This window comes from Cladophialophora immunda, assembly GCF_000835495.1.
Source record: "Cladophialophora immunda strain CBS 83496 unplaced genomic scaffold supercont1.1, whole genome shotgun sequence".
Lineage (NCBI taxonomy): Eukaryota > Fungi > Ascomycota > Eurotiomycetes > Chaetothyriales > Herpotrichiellaceae > Cladophialophora > Cladophialophora immunda.
Window position 1 is genome coordinate 930,724 of NW_015622541.1, and position 19,468 is coordinate 950,191.

The 19,468-nt window shown below is 51.5% G+C and overlaps 6 protein-coding genes across 6 annotated transcripts; 2 read left to right on the forward strand and 4 right to left on the reverse strand.

Moving 5' to 3' along the window:
• Window positions 1–2,343: 2,343 nt before the first annotated feature.
• On the reverse strand, window positions 2,344–3,686 carry PV07_00274 (uncharacterized protein). The gene is made up of 3 exons (XM_016386710.1): window positions 3,495–3,686; window positions 3,160–3,438; window positions 2,344–3,106 (listed from the first exon to the last, which is right to left on the reverse strand). Exons 1-3 carry the CDS (start codon window positions 3,597–3,599, stop codon window positions 2,504–2,506), a joined length of 987 nt encoding a protein of 328 aa, XP_016253638.1. The 5' UTR covers window positions 3,600–3,686; the 3' UTR covers window positions 2,344–2,503.
• Window positions 3,687–7,278: 3,592 nt separating this feature from the next.
• PV07_00275 (uncharacterized protein) lies at window positions 7,279–9,748 on the reverse strand (the record flags this gene model as incomplete). Its single annotated transcript, XM_016386711.1, has 3 exons — window positions 7,279–8,032; window positions 8,133–9,177; window positions 9,337–9,748. 3 exons carry the CDS (start codon window positions 9,746–9,748, stop codon window positions 7,279–7,281), a joined length of 2,211 nt encoding a protein of 736 aa, XP_016253639.1.
• Window positions 9,749–10,910: 1,162 nt separating this feature from the next.
• PV07_00276 (uncharacterized protein) lies at window positions 10,911–11,658 on the reverse strand (the record flags this gene model as incomplete). The annotated part of the gene is made up of 2 exons (XM_016386712.1): window positions 10,911–11,042; window positions 11,254–11,658. 2 exons carry the CDS (start codon window positions 11,656–11,658, stop codon window positions 10,911–10,913), a joined length of 537 nt encoding a protein of 178 aa, XP_016253640.1.
• A 495-nt stretch (window positions 11,659–12,153) lies between these two features.
• Window positions 12,154–12,978, forward strand: PV07_00277 (uncharacterized protein; the record flags this gene model as incomplete). Its single annotated transcript, XM_016386713.1, has 3 exons — window positions 12,154–12,283; window positions 12,348–12,640; window positions 12,697–12,978. The coding sequence occupies 3 exons, from the start codon at window positions 12,154–12,156 to the stop codon at window positions 12,919–12,921; spliced, it is 648 nt and encodes a 215-aa protein (XP_016253641.1). The 3' UTR covers window positions 12,922–12,978.
• Window positions 12,979–14,024: 1,046 nt separating this feature from the next.
• PV07_00278 (uncharacterized protein) lies at window positions 14,025–16,072 on the forward strand (the record flags this gene model as incomplete). The annotated part of the gene is made up of 2 exons (XM_016386714.1): window positions 14,025–14,159; window positions 14,231–16,072. 2 exons carry the CDS (start codon window positions 14,025–14,027, stop codon window positions 16,070–16,072), a joined length of 1,977 nt encoding a protein of 658 aa, XP_016253642.1.
• Window positions 16,073–17,237: 1,165 nt separating this feature from the next.
• Window positions 17,238–19,188, reverse strand: PV07_00279 (uncharacterized protein; the record flags this gene model as incomplete). The annotated part of the gene is made up of 2 exons (XM_016386715.1): window positions 17,238–18,569; window positions 18,625–19,188. 2 exons carry the CDS (start codon window positions 19,186–19,188, stop codon window positions 17,238–17,240), a joined length of 1,896 nt encoding a protein of 631 aa, XP_016253643.1.
• Window positions 19,189–19,468: the final 280 nt, after the last annotated feature.

Sequence of the window (19,468 nt, forward strand, 5' to 3'; positions counted from 1 at the left end):
GGCATCAGTGGAGGAAGCCACGTGGAGGCCGAGCCAAAGATATCCAAGTATTCTGGGAATAGAGTCAACTGCGTAGATAGCGCTATTGGAAGGAAAGAGTAGTATTAGCATTTAACCCAACGGCTGAAGAATACGATCTATTCGGTGCCTCCTGTGGGATCAGCTGACCTCAACCTCTGCCAGCAGTTTGGCGTCGCATGCAGCGTCTGTGGAGTAGTATCGCTTTCTGGCTCCTTGCGTTGGTTGAAGTTTGTCTTCAGGGCCTGGATCAATAGTGAACGGGAGCATCATGCGTGGGTGGGTGTGCCGCCTTAGTTAGCTGATGATTTCTTGACTCGAGATGTTGAGACAGGATGGGCGTTGTAGAATGCCCTGATTGTTCCTGCATGAGCAATCGCACGAGGAGCTACCACTGACCAACAAGTGTCTGTGAAACCAAAGAGTGGTGCCTATGCAGAATATTTTGTGGTGGAACTCTGCTTTTACCCCAGCTACGAGTTACGATGTCGCACGACATGAAGGGGGCTCATCGAAGCTTGACAACCCCGGCAGTTGACTGATGCTTAATGATGCCTGAAGCAGTAAGCTTGGTGGAGCCTGCTAGCCCGGAGCCTACCTAGTCTCGTGCGTGCGAGGGTCGCTGGCTTTCTGGGCCCTTCCCTCCCACGACGAGATCCGAGGTATGTGAGAGCCAGATGCACAAGCGGACGCTTTCCCGATACCATCGCCAATAATGTCCATGAGGACCATCAGACACGGGATTGTCTACTCCGTTCATCGGCTCAATCCAATGTCTGCAAAGGAATTACACCAGTGCAGAAATTGCCCCCGCACGGTCCTCAGCCTACACTCGTAGTTGCTTCTTTTCTGCCACGGTCGTGCTTTACCAGTATTGGATCTCTGCTCGCAGACGTGTTTTATTCATTCCCTGTCTCAAAGACTTCGATATCGTTCGGCCTGATATCTGGTATACTCAATTGAAAGAGTCTTCTGCGGTTTCAAACCTCTCGTGTCGAGAACCTCCAAAGATGGCGCCTTCGGCGAGCCTCACAGGCTCTCAACTCCTCAATGGCGACATTCCTGCCACCAAAAAGCTCGTCGCAAGTGTAACGGAAATTTCCAACGGAGACGTTGCGACTCCATGTCTTGATCTCGTGGCTTCCAAATTCGCTTCTTACAAGAACCCTTCCTTATTTGTTACGCCGGAGCACGGAATTCACATGAAGGAAACTTCAATACCAAAGATACGACCAACCGAAGTTTTAGTTCATATTCGTGCCACGGGTATTTGTGGCTCAGACCTTCATCTGTGGCATCGAGGAGCTATTGGGCCCCTCGTTGTCAGTCATTCGCACATTCTGGGTCACGAAGCCTCCGGTGTGGTACTGGAAGTCGGTTCATCAGTCACGCATCTTGCACCGGGGGATCGGGTGGCGATTGAGCCTCAAGTTCCTTGTCAGACCTGCTTCCTTTGCACATCTGGTAAATACAATTTGTGTGAAAGTGTTGTCTTCTCCGGAGTGTGCCACGGCGGAACGATCAGGCGGTTTCTCGCACACGAGGCTCGTTATTGTCATAAACTTCCCAACAGTATGACCTTCGCGCAGGGCGCGCTACTGGAGCCGTTATCAGTCATTCTACATGCCATCAGACAGTGCAAAGGATCGATAGGAATCGGTCAGCCAGTCCTGGTTTGTGGCGCCGGTCCTATTGGTTTGATCGCGTTGGCTGCAGCGAGAGCGTCTGGGGCATGGCCTTTGGTGATCACGGATGTCGAGGAATCACGCTTGGACTTCGCCAGAGAATTTGTTCCAGGATGTCAAACCTACCGAGTCGAGATTTCGAAGAGCCCTCTGCAAGCATCGGAGGAGATACGATTACTGTTCGGCTGTGCCGGCAGTCGCGATCTTGAAAAGGGTATCCCGGACGACCACGAGTATCAGGCCCCGACCACAGTCCTTGAATGTACCGGGGTGGAATCGAGTGTCGTCACCGCCGCGTACAGCTGTCGGCGAGCCGGAGTCGTCATGGTGGTCGGGGTTGGTCGGAGTATTATGAACAATCTCCCGTTTATGCATCTCAGTCTGGCAGAGATCCAACTCAAATTCATCAACCGATACTCTGACACCTGGCCTGCTGGAATCAACGCTCTCACCAATGGTCAGGTGCTGAACTTGGACGCTTTGGTGACACACACATTCCCGCTGGAAGAGGCCGTTGAGGCAATGAAAGTCTGCGCTGATCCGACCAAAAGGAGCATAAAGGTCCAAATCGTGGATAACCAGGAGATTGTGCTGTAGGAGAGTTTAGGGCTAGATTAAATTCTCAGGGAGCTCGGGTTGACTTTCAACGTTCAATGCTAGAATAGATTTTGGTATGAGTCCAATTAATCTCGAGATCCACGATAATTGACAGCCTAATTAGTCCTGAGGATCCAATGAGTGTAGAAGCCATAAGAGAAACAACCCAGTCATGACCTAATAATATCCCACACCAACCATCTTCACGCGAAAATACGTAATGGCTTGTGGAGATAGAAACCAGGATCGTTGAACCTCAAGCCCCTGTCCAGAGCACTTATCGCACGCATCTCCTCCTCCGTCAAGTCGAAGCTGCCACCTCCAACTTCCAAGTTTTGTTTGAGGCGTTCGACATGGTTGGACTTCGGGATGACAGCTATGTTCCGCTGTGTCGCCCATCGCAGCAGCACCTGAGCCGGGGTCTTGTTTGATCTGGCCGCTGCTTTCTTGACCACATCGACGTCGAAAAGAAGGGGCGTGTCTTTTGCTCTTTCTCGAAACGCCGCGGGCAACTCCAAGAAGCTCTGCGGTCCGAACGACGAGTAGGCGGTAATGACGATCTTCTCCTCTTGCGCCAGCTCGACAAGATCTTGTTGCACAAGATATGGGTGGTGCTCAATCTGGAGAGAAGAGATCGGATACCGGCAGTATGTTTGAATGTCATACAGCGTCTGCGCCTGGGCGTTCGAGATCCCAATAGACTTGACGATCCTTTGGTCAACGACCTCCTCCAATGCCTGCCACGTTTCTTGAATAGGCACATTGGCTCTTTCAATCACCTTCTGCTCCGGATCCATCCACCAAGCCTGTTCGGTTAGTGCTTTGGCTGCCAAGGGGCCCTCGTAAGTGACACACTCACCGGATATCGCAATTTCTCGGGCTCGATATACTTGAGCGCGATCGGAAAATGGATCAAGTACAAGTCGATATATCCCAAACCCCAGGCCTCATTCTGTGCCTTGGCCATAGCCAGGGCATGATCCCGTTGGTGGTAGTTATTCCAGAGCTTAGTGGTGACGAAAATGTCCTCGCGCCGGACCAGGCCTTCGCTGATGGCACGGCGAATGCCCTCACCAGCCTCCTTTTCGTTTTGATAGTCGTATGCGCCGTCAAACAGTCGATAGCCAGTTTTGATAGCCTTTGAGGAAACATCAGCGTCGCCGGGATGGGAAGAACATCTATTTCGGAACTCACGTGATAAACAGTGTCGGCTGCTTTTTCAGCTGGGACCTTCCATAGTCCAAAGCCAACCAAAGGCATCTTGTGCCCCGAGGCTAGAGTGACCGTGTCCGAAGTCATAGCGTTTGAATAGCAGGCTAGGTCTGCAGTTCCTGTCGGCTCAACGCGAAAGGTCTTGGGGGTTCAGGATGGTATTCTGAAGACGCTTGAAGGGGTATTTAGCAACGCCCTCTACCTCTATTTCTTCCGTATCGCAATATTGGACCTGGAAGCCAAGGAGAGACTCGGAACACAATCTGGATCTCACCTCAGAGACAGATCTTGATGGATCGTAGACGTGGCAATGACCCGCCACGATTGTTTAACTTTGATTGTTCGCGGTAGTTGGAAAACAGGTTCATGACGATGCTCCGTTGAGGAGGTTACGGAGTTCGGCGGGCACGGATTACGACCCCGTGTGGCTTTAGGCCGGTGGCTATTGTTTCCTATACAAGCCAAAATAGGCAGCGTATCTGCCCAGCGGCTAAGACGTACCCACCAAGAGGCCCCGCCTCGCTCCTTCACACGTCCTCTTGCGCAGCCGGTATGCTATTCCGAAATTTTAGAGCCTACACTTGCATGTCTCGATTAGATGGACCACGTCCAGGCTGTGCTGAGCTTATGGGCTCATCCGGTGCCGCAAGACGTTTGACGGCGTCTCTGACTGGGCAAGGGTCGAGTACTTCTTACTCGAACCAAATACTGCGAGCCAACATGTGGTACGATTGCGAACCGTTGTTCACAAACAAGGATGAACGTCGTCGAATTCATCGAATTTCATAACAATCGGGCATGCTACTCACGCCCTCAATCGACAATTCTCTTCTTTTCACTACTCCTATCAGGATTCACTACAGTTCTAAATAGGTGACTGGGACGAAGCAGCATGAGCCCCATTGCTGTTCCCGTCGAGGGACAGCCGATGCAACTTCCCAGCCCAGGCTACAGACTGGTCAATGGCGAGAAAAAAGATGAGACAGCATCAAAGACAAACGTCTCAATTCAGCTAAGCACTGAAGAAGAATTTGTTTTGAAGAGTTTCAGAGTCCTCATCGCCGACCTATGTCAACAATTTGGAGGCGGGCATCCAGGGTATGGTGATCTTGTTTGCTGTCTTTCTAACTACTGAGGCTAAATTCCAACTAGAGGGGCTATGGGAATGGCCGCAATTGGCGTCGCTTTATGGAGATACGTGATGCGCTACGCACCTCACACTCCAGATTGGGTCAATCGCGATAGGTTTGTGCTGTCCAATGGCCATACCTGCTTGTTCCAGTACTGCTTTTTGCATTTGGCCGGCTACAAGGCCATGACTTTGGAACAACTGAAGTCCTATCACTCGGATCGGACGGACTGCCTTTGCCCCGGTCACCCTGAGATCGAGCACGAAGGCATCGAGGTCACCACGGGTGAGTGGCTGGAATCACAAGATATGGCAAAACACTAACTTATGAGAAGGGCCACTCGGTCAGGGTATTGCCAATGCGGTGGGACTAGCCATGGCTTCCAAGCATCTAGCAGCCAAGTTCAACCGACCGAGCTTCGACATAGTGTCGGACCACGTTTGGTGCATGGTCGGCGACGCTTGTCTTCAGGAGGGAGTCGGGCTCGAGGCCATCTCTTTCGCGGGTCATATGCGTTTAAACAACCTAACCGTGATATACGACAATAATCAGATCACCTGCGACGGACCGGTCAGTCTAACAAACACCGAGGACGTCAATGCTAAAATGAGAGCTTGTGGTTGGAACGTGATCGAGATCACCGACGGATGCTGGGATGTCCGGGGCATTGTAAAGGCTCTGGAGGCTTCTCGTGAATCCGCCCTGCCAACATTTGTGAATTGCCACACCGTCATCGGCGTTGACACCGCCGTCGCTGGGGACGCCGTCGCGCACGGGGCAGCTCTGGGGGCGGAGAACGTCAAGGCTCTCAAAAGCCTCTATGGTTTCGATCCAGAACAGCGATTTATCATCCCAGACTCGGTCCGAGAATTTTTCAGTGCTCTCCCGTCCCAAGGGCAGTCTCTGGTGGCCGAGTGGAATCAAAAACTCCAACGGTATAGCCAAGCGTACCCTGATCTAGCCGACGAATATGCAAGACGCATGAAGGGCGACTTACCGGACAACTGGGAGTCTCTGATTCCACAGTCTTTCCCTGCAAAATCTACAGCGACCCGCGCTGCGTCCGGATTTGTGTTTAATCCGCTCGCTGAGAGACTTGACCAGTTCATGGTTGGCACTGCTGACTTGTCTCCGTCAGTGTACATGAGCTGGAAGTCCAAAGAAGATTTCGAGCCCCCATCCCTAGGAACCGGAAGTTACTCTGGGCGGTTCATCCACTATGGTGTTAGAGAACATGCTATGGCTGCGGTGTCCAATGGATTGGCAGCCTATTATCCCGGCATGTTCGTTCCGGTCACATCTAGGTAAGACGGTGGCTTCAGTGGATCAGCCCTCTCTGGCACTGTGCTAATGGCGAGTGTCAGTTTCTTCATGTTTTATCTGTATGCCGCGCCGGCAGTACGAATGGGAGCTCTGCAGCACCTGCAAGTCATCCACGCTGCCACGCATGACTCTGTTGGTATGGGCGAAGATGGTCCGACGCACCAGCCAATCGAACTTGCAGCGTTATACCGGACGATGCCGAACTTGCTGTATATTCGACCCGGAGACAGCGAAGAGACGGCCGGTGCCTGGATAGAGGCAATCAAAGCAAAGCACATGTCTTCCATCATTTCCACGTCGCGACATGCTCTCCCACAGCTCACTGGCTTGACGAAAAGAACCGAAGTGGCCAAAGGCGCCTATGTCCTCGAAGAAGTCACCGGAGTGGCCGATCTCACTTTGATTGGCGTCGGTGCCGAGCTCAACCTCGCCATCAGTGTCGCGGCCGGGCTGCGTACCTCCCATGGCCTGAAGGTGCGCACCGTATCGTTCCCGTGCCAGCGGCTTTTCGAAGCACAACCGAGAGCATATCAACGCCAGGTGCTTCGACGACAGAGCGGTGTCCCCGTCGTGGTAATCGAGGCCTACGCCGCTAATGGTTGGGAGCGCTACGCGCATGCGGCTGTCTGTATGAGCACCAAGCGATTTGGCAAATCACTGCCAGGGCCAAAAGCGTACGAGTATTTTGGCTTCGATGTCCCCTCCATGGTGGCCAGGATCCGCAGCTATCTGGAAGATCTCAAGTCCGATCCAGATTTGAAGCATGACTTTGTGGAATTGACATATGCGAAAACGGACGGATAGCATTTGCTCTTGTGGGTGATAGAGGCACTGATATTGTTCGAGTTGTTAGATGTCTTGCTCGTTCTTCATCCTATAATCGCATCACGCAGGCGCCATGGTGCTGGACTCTAAGAGCTCACGACCGAAAAGATGATCACATGTCCACCTAGCCGGCGGCCCTGATAGACTGGAACGTTCCATACACGATGAATCTTGGCGGTCATGAGCGGACGGAGAAGGTATTCAACGTCCTGACGCCTAGTGCTGGGTTGAAGATGGCTATAATTCAGGCAACCTACTGTCTACAAGTGGCAGAGATGACGTTATTTTTAACAGCCATGTAGTATGGAATATCCTACCACTCCTGCTGTTACGGGACACTCTAGGATTAAATACAATATCAACCAGCCTCTGAGGCTGATATCCTCTTCTAAGGGCGGGCTATCCTGGCCCTATCCACAATGTCTGGGACATTCTCGACACGACGTTTTCATCCAACAGCCACAAACAGCACAACGTATCACATTCGATCACTGTATATTCAGGCACATGAGTTTCAGAAACCATTGATCTTCCGTGATATACTGTGAACACAGGGCCTTGAAATTTTCCAAGGCCATGGGGTCGACGCGCGTGTTGTCGTCGCTGCTCTGGTCCGCACCGGGCCCAACTCCATGCGCACGGCCCAGATTCTCTTGCGTGATCTTCGTGCCGTTCACGATCCATCCGGTGTAGTGTGGAAAGGCGTTCTCAGGCGGCGTCTGCGGGCCCAGATCTCCCTGCCTGACGCCGCCGCTTATGCTGGTCGGGTGCTTGGTGCTCCCCTCGACGCAGTAAGGCGACTCAATAACGTATCCCGCCCGTTTGGTAAAGGCCAGCTCTGCCACCCGGTTCCAAAGCACGCGGTCGTCCTCGATCATCTCGGGCGTGTACCAGATCCTGCAATCAGCAGCCTCGTACGCGAAATGTAGCGGAATATTGTGCGGTTCTCCGATGCGGTAGGCGTTGAAGCCGTTCACCGAAAGACCCTCCCCGAAGCGCACTGCTGGTCCGTAGTCCCAGTCCTCGAATTCCGGGTCCGCGAATTCCGGGTAGGCGGTAGTCTGATCTGCATATGCAATGGACAGATTCGCCAGATGGTCATATGGGAAGAGTCTGCTGCCTCGCACGCCGCCAACTGTTTGCATAGGACCAGTTTGCGGCCGGCCGCCAACGACGATGCTCATGACACGGAATTTGTTTTTCAAGTTTTCGACAAAGATCGAGCATGAAGATGCACAAATCCTGCGACAACATATTAGCATATCAGTCGCGATCAAGGACACGTTGAACGGAGGCCCAAAAAATTCGTGTCCATTATTCATTCCCCTGGAGTAATCCTTACCCATCAGTCAAGATAATCATGTTTTCTGGCCTGAATGGCCATTCTGCCCCTGGTCTCACTTGAGTTATATTCATGTCTGAATGGTCGATCAGAGAGTATTCGTTGTTTGTATAGTTTTCCTGGAAGTAAGAGGTGAAATACCCCGGACCCTCACGATAGGGGCCGTAGTAGTGGTCCACACTGTCGAAGTTCCTGGCTCCGGGCGACATGACCGCCTGGTATGCCCAGGGTGAGTAGTTGGCCTCGGCGAGGATTTCTGCTTCGTCTAGGCCCGTGTTAGGATCTATCTCTTCGGCAATTCGGGTTTGTTCGCTGTAGTAGTGAACGAGGGCTTTCTGAGCCCCAGAGGCTCTCAGGCTGGACTTGGTATCCGGAGGAGTGTCAGGGAACAGCTGCACCATTGTATCTAGGCATAAATGAACCGACCCACCCGGGTTATGCCGCAGGTCGATTATAAGCTTTTCCTTGCCCTTCTCTTTTGCTGTTGTCAGGATTTCATGAAGGATCTTCTGGGAATTTACATCTGAACCACCGGAGTCGTCAGGGGCAAAACTGGAGATCACGACGACGGCCACTTCGCTTGGAAGGCCATCGTCCCAATACCCCATGATTGCACCAGCATCGTCAGAGGCCTGAGCGGGTGCAAATGTCTGCCTTTTCACTTGTCGTCTTGCTCGTGCGGCAGACGAGCCGGAGTCATCCCAGAGATTAGCAATTTCAAGAAATCGCTCGTACATGCTGTATCCATCGGCAATTCCTGTCAGATTATTGTCCCCCCAGCTGGCGTAATTTTTGAACGATTTGGTTGAGCCGTTCTGAAATGTAAAGTTGGTGTAAGGCCCGGGGTAAAATTCAGGGCCGTCAAATTGCATGTAGGGATACATCATGCCGTTATATAAGGCGTCTAGGTCTTGTGATGTGCCGGTCAATGATTCCACTTGTAGGTATTCCTGAACGTCAAGGTTGTTGATCTTTGTGATTGCCGAAAACCCTTCGCCAGATCGTAGCCTTGGCTCATAAAAGTCTCCCGGATAGTATCTGTCCCCTATTTCATACATTAGTGTCTATACACCGAGTTTCGCGGGTTATGCGAGACTTCTGTGAGTCGAGAGGTAGGGGATTATAACATAATTTTGTGATCGTGGGAATCACGATGAGACCCGATTGCTATCGAGATGTGGATGGAAACTTCGAACTTGCATACGTAAGAGATATATCGATGGATCTTGTATTCCATCTTTAGACAGAGAGACCAAGTAATTTGCAGGTTGGAGTCGGTGGAATGTTAGCGCGGTCAACATAGGACCTTTGGTCGTGAGATGGCCGTCTTTCCCCAACAGTGTCATTGTATGCAGATCAACTTGCAGGTCGTACTCGCTTGAGTATTCATAGTTCGCAATCTTCTGTCGAATTTGCCCCAGCATATCGATAATATCGACAGGCGGGAAAAGCCATCCAGTGGTGGGAGCAGCCAAATAGTCCAGAGTGCTCTGCATCTCGAGATAGCCTCGAAGACTACCAACCAATGCTTCCGCATCTTCTTGGATGATAGGCACAGAGCTTAAGCATTCGTAGGCAATCTCTGGTTCGAGTAAGGTGGCGACACCTAATTGCATTAGCAGAGAAGACCGCGGTGCCCTGGGGAGCCATGCCCTCGCCAACAAGATCAAATTTGGCTGCAACTTCAGCGCAAGGATGGGAATAATCAGTCTCTGATCGCACGGCTGCACCTAGCACGTATCCGGCCCATGATATCTGGGCCGTGACCCTGAGCAGAAAGGAAATTGCACGAGAACGAGGCCGAGATTGTCCCATTTCAAAGGGTATCTTAGCTGTGAGCGTTGTCTCTGTATTGGGTGGTTACAAGTAGAGGGTCCTGACAGTGACAACAAACATAGCGGATGGAGAAAGATATACTACGAAGCGCAGTGCCAGAGAAGACTTTAGTTTCCTTTGAAAAATGGACACCGGAGAAAGAAGGGTATTCACTCTGTTGGGCTGAGAGCCGGCCCGGCATTCAGTCTCTTGATCGCTTGAAGGTGGAACAAATCCAGTGATTGAACGGCCAAGAAAGCCTGCTCGGAGGCTATCTCAGCCGCAAATTGGTGAGGGTAGCCACATCTTCGTTCGCGAAATCGGGATCGCTGAAGACACAGTATGTTGAGAGGGACCGGCGTAAAGGATTGCCTGCACACATCCATGATGTTTAAGTCTCTCTGTTTCATAATGTTCTCAATGGATTTGGATTGCAATCTGCGATCTTCAGTCCAGGAGAATGGGAAAGAGGAGCTGAAAACCGTTCGTGTTCACAGGCGGCAGGGCGGAAACCTGGCTCTTGCCAAGAGAGCTGCCAAGGCACGGGCGGAGAGCTTCTTCCACCTACTTAGAAGTCTAGACTCAGCTCAAGGGGCATTGTGACTTGTCCAGACGTTAGACTTGGCATTACACTACAGGCAATATAGCTTGGGGTTGTTCCATACTTTCTTGGTCGGTGTACAAGCCACAAAACAAGTCATCATGGTCATTTCGTCAGAGTCCATTTTCAAGTTCCTTCCACGAGGACATCGAGAACGATCAGACTAATTGGAGGAATCAATTTGCATTTGGGCCATGTAGGCAGGTACTTGTACGGATCCTGAGACCGAAAACCGGCGACCTGACGGACTAGCGATGGGTACAATTCCAGTAACATGTCAAATCAAAGGACCCCACAGTTATGTTCATCCGGCACACAGCGCCACCGCTAGCAGCCCAGCCAAGATCCCAGCTTCTACAATCCTAAATCTCATTGTCGGAGAAGCAGCGGACGCCGAGGCTGAGGATGAGGCTGGGGCCGAGGACGTGGATGGCGACGTTGCCTGGGTTGGGGAAGAAGAAGGTTGAGTCAACGGCGTCGGTGACGCAGAGGTGCTGACACCCTCGATAGAGTCAAACGTGGGATCGTCTGCGTACTGCGCAGAAACACCCGATGAATTACTGCATGTTGATGGCGGTGTGCCGGTTCCTGCAACGAAGTTCACATGCATGCACTGAAATGTTGAAAACGATCAGCTCAGGCAATTCTTTATTGATCCATAGCTCAACATCCTGACGACGAATGCGTCGTGGATGAACTACATACCTGGTAATGTACGCCGTCTTCGGCATCTTGGATTACTTGGAGCAGCCCGGGCGATCCTGCCCACGAAGTCGGTACTGATAAGGCAGGCTGGCAGAAACTGTTCAACCCAAACTCTTCCACAGTCGGGATCAGGACAGTCCAGTTTGGTGCCGATAGGGATGTGCCCAGCAGCCCTCGGTAGGCGAAATACGATTGTGCATGAAGGGATGTGAGACCAATGGCGTCTCCTTCGACATGGAAATCCGTGATGTTGTCGGAGCTCGAGGGACTGAAACCGCCACAGGGCGATTGGTCCTCATTGTTGATGTTGTTCCCGAGAGGTGGTGGTGTCAAGATGATAAAGTGAGAAGCACAGAGTGGCGTAAATATGAGAGCGATGAGAGAAGTGACTTGAGGAACTCTCATGGCTACTTATTGGCGAGCAGACTTGGTTTAGAGATACAGTTTGAGGAAAAGAGAAGAAGAAGAAGAGTAGAGGGCGAAATAGGGGAGCTGCTGCTGTCTTTCTCAGAAGACATGATATCGAAACACATGGCAGAGTGCGTTGGCATCCGAATAACCGTGGTGCTGGTCTCTTGTGAGAGGGGTGGTGTTTAGAAAAACTTGCTCACTCTTCGGTCGACTTCCGGCTTGGTGCTAGCCTTGCACACTAGTTTCGTTGACGACCACAGCGAATGCTCTCTTGATAGGCCCAAGGATTCTTGTGGCTTGCAAACAAACAAGGGAGCGTCGAGCCCTCGCATGCTTGACAAGCTTTAGGTCGGAGCATGAAATGAGCTTGAGCAAGATAAGCATGTCGCCCATAAATGCTTCGCACTCGCTCTTGTGAAGAGAACAGAGCAGTCGATCTCTGACAAAACTTGAGCCCTATCGAAATTCATTCGATCAGATATTGACAAAATGCGGCCTTCTCTGCTCTGTCTTGGAATTGCGACCCTCGTTTCGCTGGTGTCTGCTCACACCCAGATCTGGTATCCTGAGTGGCGTGCTGACTCCTTCGACCTACCATTCTCGCAGAGGATCTACCCCTGTACGTGACGAATTCATTTTGCTGAGAATCACCTGGTACTTACACAGACCTCGTGGAATTCTAGGTGCCGGAATCTCGGACAATTCAACAACTCCCCGCACAGACTGGCCTCTTACCGGAGGATCTCTCAATGTCACTCTCCATGACGCTGCCGCCTACATCTTCATCAACCTTGGGTTCGGAGTGAACTCTTCTGACTTCAATGTCACGCTGTTCTCTGCTCCGCTGAATGAGACTGGCCCGGGAAACCTCTGCTTCCCCAAGCTAACATTGCCGCCCGGCCTCCCGATCCAGGAGGGAACGCAGGCATCCATTCAATTTGCAACTGCTGGTCATAATGGTGAAGGCTTGTACAATGTATGCATAGCTTCGGAGCATCTCTAGAGGACCCTTGCTGATTGTTTGACACGCAGTGCGCTGACATTACCTTCACCAACAACGCCACTCTGTTGCCGGCGGACCAATGTCAGAACAGCTCGACCGTGAGCGTCACGACGCTTGATTCTTGCCCGTCTCCAGCAGCAAACTCGAGCTCTACGTCGAGCTCTAGTACCACTTCAAGCTCATCTGCGGCACAGATCTTTGCTCCTTCGGCCTTGGTGATACTTTTGGCAAGTGTGTTTGTTGTATTGTGGTAGACTCTATTATAAATACAACTCTCAAGTGGAGGGATGGAGGAATCGCCTGAAGAGGAGACGACGAGGTACAAATAGATTGGTAGACAGACAGGTATTGAAAGGGTATCAGAGGCAATGAGGATCAAACTGAAAGAGAAAAGAGTGACTTGGTATCCTCGTGGGCCGGAAGTTGGCCGAATGCCGCATTGTCGCGTACAGAATGACGCTAATCCCAAATTGGGCAATATCAAACATCGAAGTCCATATGCGGTTGTTTAGACGCAATTATTAAATCCTTCTACCAGCGCCGAAACACCGAAACACCGAGAAACCGCCGCTCAGCCAACCCCATGAGAGCATTTAATATGCGAAAGACCTCACAGTTCTCCATGCAGTCTTTATTCATGAGAAAATCCACTCACTAGCCATGAGCATACCTATACACAGGTGAAGTACTCTGGCCAAGTCTTGCAGCGTTCTGTAACTACTACGCCGGTCCTTCGTCTTTGGCGTTGTTCCCGAGACAGTTAACCGAGGAAGCGTGGGGGCCTTGATGTCCTTGCGAAACTCCAAGGAGACTCTCCCGCAGAGGCTTCAAATAATTTTACTGTTGAAGACCTATTGGGAAAGATTGGATCTTCTAGTCATGCCTTGCTTCCATGCTCAGGGCTGACCTGGTCACCGCACACCATTGGGAGTATTCCTGACCCACACTGTCAATGCGGCGTCGCGCCTACCGCAAGTCAATCCTGTAGGGCTGGAGCTTCACCGAAACTCCCCTGGTCCTTGCGGACAACAGCTTTATCCTCATCTTTCTCTCTTATGCCTGATTTGTACTGTCGAACATGACTACCTCAACTCAGACAAAAGCTTCCAAAACCCAGAACCCCTCAGAAATCCGGTTTATTGCGACGAAGCCCGTGAAGAGACGAGCCTCACAAGCGTGTACTCAATGCCGCCAGCGAAAGGTTCGCTGTGACTATATGTTTCGTCGTCCAGCATCCTGTACCAACTGCCGCCTGGATGGAACAGTATGCGAAGTGCCAAAGAGCAAACGTCGCAGGTAAATTGTACCTCTTCCTGGTGTAGAAACATATGGCTTGACGTTATTATCAGGTCCCACTATGTCGATACATTCTGTTCGATCACGCCAGCAACCCTCCTCTCGCAAGAGGTGGCTGCAAGCACACCTTGGCATGAGAACACGTCGCCTTCCGATGGTCCGGGATGTGAGCTTCAATGTGATGGCCCTGACAAAGGTATGCTAGGCTCAGCCAAAAGTCGCCGCGTTCCCGCTGATTGAATCCATCTCGTAGATATAATCCATGAGGTTATATCGGAGCCCAACGTGACCGTTGAACAAGCGGATGAATCCATATTGTGGAATAGCTTATCCGACCAGTTCGATACGTCCCCGCAACGGGACCAACCATTTGACGAAGTGCCACAAGTTGTCTTGCCACATTATCTTCGCCCGGTCCCGAAACATATTTCCAACGAAGACCTTGCCTACCTTCAGAAGAAGGGCGCCTTCGATATCCCCGCCACAATTCAACGTAACGAGCTGCTTCGGTGTTACATCCAATATGTGCACCCTCTGCTACCCATCATCGACCTCCGCGACTTCCTACGCTCCATTGACAGAAATGACCCAAACGACACGATCAGCTTGATGTTGCTTCAAGCCGTTATGTTTGCAGGCACCACATTCATCGACATGAATTACGTTACCGGCTACGAAGACCGCCGTGCTTACCAAAAAGCATATTTCCAGAAGGTCAAAATGCTTTACGACCTCGACTACGAGGAGGATCGAGTCACGATTGTACAATGCGTTCTACTAATGACTTACTGGTATGAGAGCCCCAATCATCCCAAAGACATCTGGCACTGGGTTGGGATCGCAGTGGCCGATGCCAGATCCGTCGGTCTCAACTGTGTCCCCCAAGAGAATTCCGGCACCCTCCAGGAGAAGCGACTTTGGAAGCGAATATGGTGGGGCTGCTATATGCGTGACCGGCTGGTTGCATCTGGGATGCGGAGGACGATGAGGATCAAAGAAGAAGAATGCTGCGTGCAGGGGTTGGACATCGAGGACTTTGAAGCATGCACCTCCCTATCTGATTTCGAACACATGATTGGGTCTGCGTGCGCTGTTGGGAGCGGAACAACGCATACAAATCTGGTCCGGCTCTGTGTTGCTCTGGTCGACCTATGCAAAATCATTGCAGACATTTTGACATTGCAATACGCAACGCCATCGCAGAAGATCGGTGGCACTCACGAAGCCACTATGAAACTGCTCCCCAAGTCGCCATCCACTGCGACCGAAGTAGGCAGACGCGATCGAGACCTTGAAACGTGGTACGAAGGGTTGCCCGTGGAGATACGGTATTCGTTTCCAGAAACGCAGGACGACAGAAAGCCCATCAGCGACCGCCTCGTCTATCTGCACAGTGCTGTGGTGGCTAGTGTCTACACTGCTATCACCAGCACCCTGCATCGACCCCAATGCATGATTGCATCGACGAAGCACATGACAGAAAGTCAGAAGACGTCCAAGATGAAGGTTTATGATGCTGCAAGTAAGGTGGCATCGCTGTTCCGAGATATCGTGGCGCGCAACATGACCGAGAGTGTGCCCAACACAAGCGTGGCGGTCCTGCTACCGGCATGCGTCGTTCTTCACGCGGATGCCCGGTCGACCACCTCGTCAACGTGTCAAGAGTCTCGGGAACGACTCCAGGACTGCGTCAAGGTTCTGCAGCGTTTACGCGACACCTTCAATTCGGCTGATTTTGCCCTTTTGGTGCTCTCTCAGGCAGTCCAAAAATTGAATCTTGCTCCACAAGTTCCTACCACTCAGCTTGCAACACCTCCAGCTTCAAACACTAGCCAACACAGGCTTCATCCGACATCGCCGCAGGATCATGGTCGCACAAACTCTCTCGAGTCGCCACAAGAGAAGGTGCCCATGCCTGGCCTCGGACCAGCTCATCCTCAAACGGGTTCGGTCACAGTGGAGATGAGTACGGACAACAGTCACTTGATGGAGCTAGATGAACTAGCCGAAGAAGACGGTCATACTGAGACCCAGCTGGACGAAATGTGCACACATCAGCAGATGGACCGTGTCGGCGATATATGGTGGGATGATCTCATGAATTATTGAGGAGGTTCATCCTCATCCTCCAGGCACCGATCTAAAGGTGCCGCAAAAATTCTACTTTTCTCGAGGGGACGACGACGTTGTTCACAATGCACTACTAGCCTATGATAGCCATGGGGTTCATGAGAGGGTTATGGAGTTTGAAACACCCTTCAACCAGGTCTACTGTCTGGAGTCGTGGCTGCAGGACCCTGTCTCGCATGCACGACAGCTAAAAGAGCCAAGAACTAAGAAAGACCAAGTTCTGAATGCCCAGGGTTGACACAATAGTAAACAAAAGCCAGACAGTCTACATGCGAGTAATTTGAAACCCAAGCAGGACGATGAAAAACGAATCAGGAACAACCCCCACCAACTTCGGCGCAGCTCGGTTCTCCAGGCTTGACGGACACAGCTTTCCATCTGCCAGAAGAACCAGAGGGAAGGAATGACCAAAGGAGGAGATGGGACTTTTCAGAGAAAGCGTTCATGGAATTCGAAGTCCCAGCTCGTTGCCCGTACCATTCCCCTCTAGGAAATTGGCCGCGGGTATCCATTTCCGGTGTACTCCGGCTCTGCTCCGTGCTCCCTAGCGTAACTACAGAGCACGATACTATCGAACCTCTTTCGCCATCGATTTCACTGTCCCTTCCTCGTCTTGATGACTAGGGTTCTGGAGCCAGGATATGCATCTGAAAGAGAAGGCTTCGGATACTCCGTACTCCATCTATGTGGCGGTAGATGAAGCAGGCCGAGGCGGCACAGAGACGACGCCTCGAATAGCTTAGGGCGCAATTGTCCAAGGCCCAGCGTCTTGGCGCGCACGGACCAAGGCCCTCAGGTCTCCGCCCTTTGACACGTGCGCCAAGACTTCCGACCGGGGATATATGCCAAGCCCGAGCGAAACTCTCGTCGAAAGGGATGTCCTCGGCGCACGAGGAGATGGGCATCATTATTACCAACACTCGGCTCAGACGGGGCGAAGTGCGGAGGACGGAAGGAGGCCTTTGAGTGAGAGAAGGAAAAGGCCAGGCGATAGAATTCCATCCCATTTTAATCTACCACGAACTCCCTTTTTTTCCGCTGGAGATGCAGAATGTTGTATTTGCCTCTCACATCGCGGACACTGAGGGTGCTCCGTCTCATGGGTACGTTTCCGATGAAGGCCTCTCCCGCATACTCCCCCTTGTCAAGCCCCTGCCAGTAAGCTCACACTTTCGATCAGCTCAAAGTCGAAAAAGTTCTCGACGCCGTAAAATAGGTCCTGGCCACCGAATTCAAATGCTGCTCCAAACGCATCCCGAGAAGGGCTTGAAGTCCCATGAGTATGCTGGTTCGGGGGTTGGTCAGGCACAACTCCTTCCATAAAGCTTGGGGTGCCACATTGGCCATCGTTCGTGAATCGAGACCGAGTCGAGCCCGCGGTGCCGGTCGGTGACGCAGCATTCTCCTGACCGGTCGACGCAGCAGAGGAGCCGCCTCCGACCGCTCGAACGGCCGACTCAACAATCCTCGTGATGTCTGTAGCCGCCTCATTCATATGTCCAAGTTCATGTAGGATGGTTAGACAAGTGTCGAGATGCTCCAAGGCTGAATTTCGTATGGACCCTTCCGTTGACCTTGCGTCCAGCAAATGGACAAACACAGCCGTACAAACCGTAGCTATACAGGTTGTTGGAAGCGAGGGAGTCAACTGTTGCTCATGTAAAGTCTTGTGAATGGCGGTGATCTCGTGCGCAGCTTGTCTCACTGACTTGGTGTGTCCCTGAGCGTTCAGTGCCTCGTTATCTTCGAACCAGTCCTCTCCGATCTGTAAGCATTTTGTCCAAGTCGCAACCGACACCTCGCTCTTGTGCAGCATTATCAAGGCCATGAGCTGTGTTAGATGCAAGATCGACATGGTCATCTGCAATGACCTATCTGCATCTTCGGACAAATTCAAAGCTGTATCAAATGAGGTCAGCTCCATAGGTAACTGAAGGCGCCAGTCTTTGAGTTCTGATTCAAGCTGCCAAATTCTTGCATTCCGATTCTTTTGGCAACTGACAAAGTCGTCATTAGAAGAGGAAAATCTCAGAATCCGGTAGATAACCGTCGCAAGCTTTGCCTTTTCGATATACGCCATCTCGAGTCGTCGTTGTATCCATGGATCTCTCCGAAGCTTTCCAGTTTCTGGCAGATGTGAATAGTTACTGAGTTGGGAGGTGTTCGTGAATGCGTCGTGTTGAGGCAAGGGCGTTCGATGAGGTGATATCCGCGGCGGCCTTCCCAATGTCAGGCAGACATCGCACTCTTTCATAATTATAGTCCACCAGATTCTCTGGCGCAATCTCTGCTCGTTTTTGGGAAGGTTAGTATCAGCTTCAGGCCTGTGAATCCTCAAGGAGCATGCCTCGCTGATCGCGATGCCCATCCAATAAAACGGATCCCTAGAGTGCTCATAGCTGCCCCAGCTGATAAGTAGCATGGCTGCCTGGCATGCCACCAGACGGTCCGTTTCGACGTCCATATCAAATAGGACCTAAACGCAACATTAGGAATGAGCGTTTGAGCGGGGCTTAGTTTCTGATGCGAACCTTGGCTTTGGTGTAATACTGTTTTCTCGCAGCAACTTTTGACTCAAAACCGTGGTCAAGAATCGTCTGTATATCGACGGCGGCTAACCCGGCACACATAACAGCATGATACAGAAGTAGAGATAGCTTCTTCTGCAGATCTCCGAAAACGATGTCAACAAATTCGTCAAAGTCGAGGACCGGAACCAATGGATGGATGAATTCTGCGTATCTGCGGATCACGATCTTCTCCAAATCGGCAGACAGAAACGTAAAGCACCCACGCGCTTGTAGGTATCGCAAATCGTCCTCGTCCAAGTGGGATGGTAGAGATTTGATAAATCGAGGGAGATGCAACGTTGGAAGAATATCAGCTTTGTCGATGGATTGGATGGAGGAAGTATCTGGCGAGGTTTGAGTAATGCAATCAAGCTCGACAGACATTGCGCTTGATAATGCTGTCCTTTGACCATTTTCTGTGGACTGTATATCTTCATCCCCGAATAGGTCATGGTAGATATCAGTAGTTGTCTTAATTGCATTTACGTCCGGCGAAGCAAGGATCGTCGGTGCCGTCAGAGACATGTTGACTGTATCATATGGTCTGCAACCAAGTTAGTGAGGAACCCTAGATTGAGTAAAGAACGACAACTTACCTGCGGCGCTTACTCTTCGGTACCTCGCAGACTATCCCATCTAGTCGACAATTGGTGCATGATGCGGGTGACTTCAAGACATAGTCGCAACGCACTTTTCGATTCCGGCACTGAGTGCATGCTTGGGAAGCTCTCTTTTTCACGGGTTTGGCGGGGATGAAACGGACGCCAGAAGAGTCCTGTTTGTTGGAAGTCTTCGATTGGGGCGA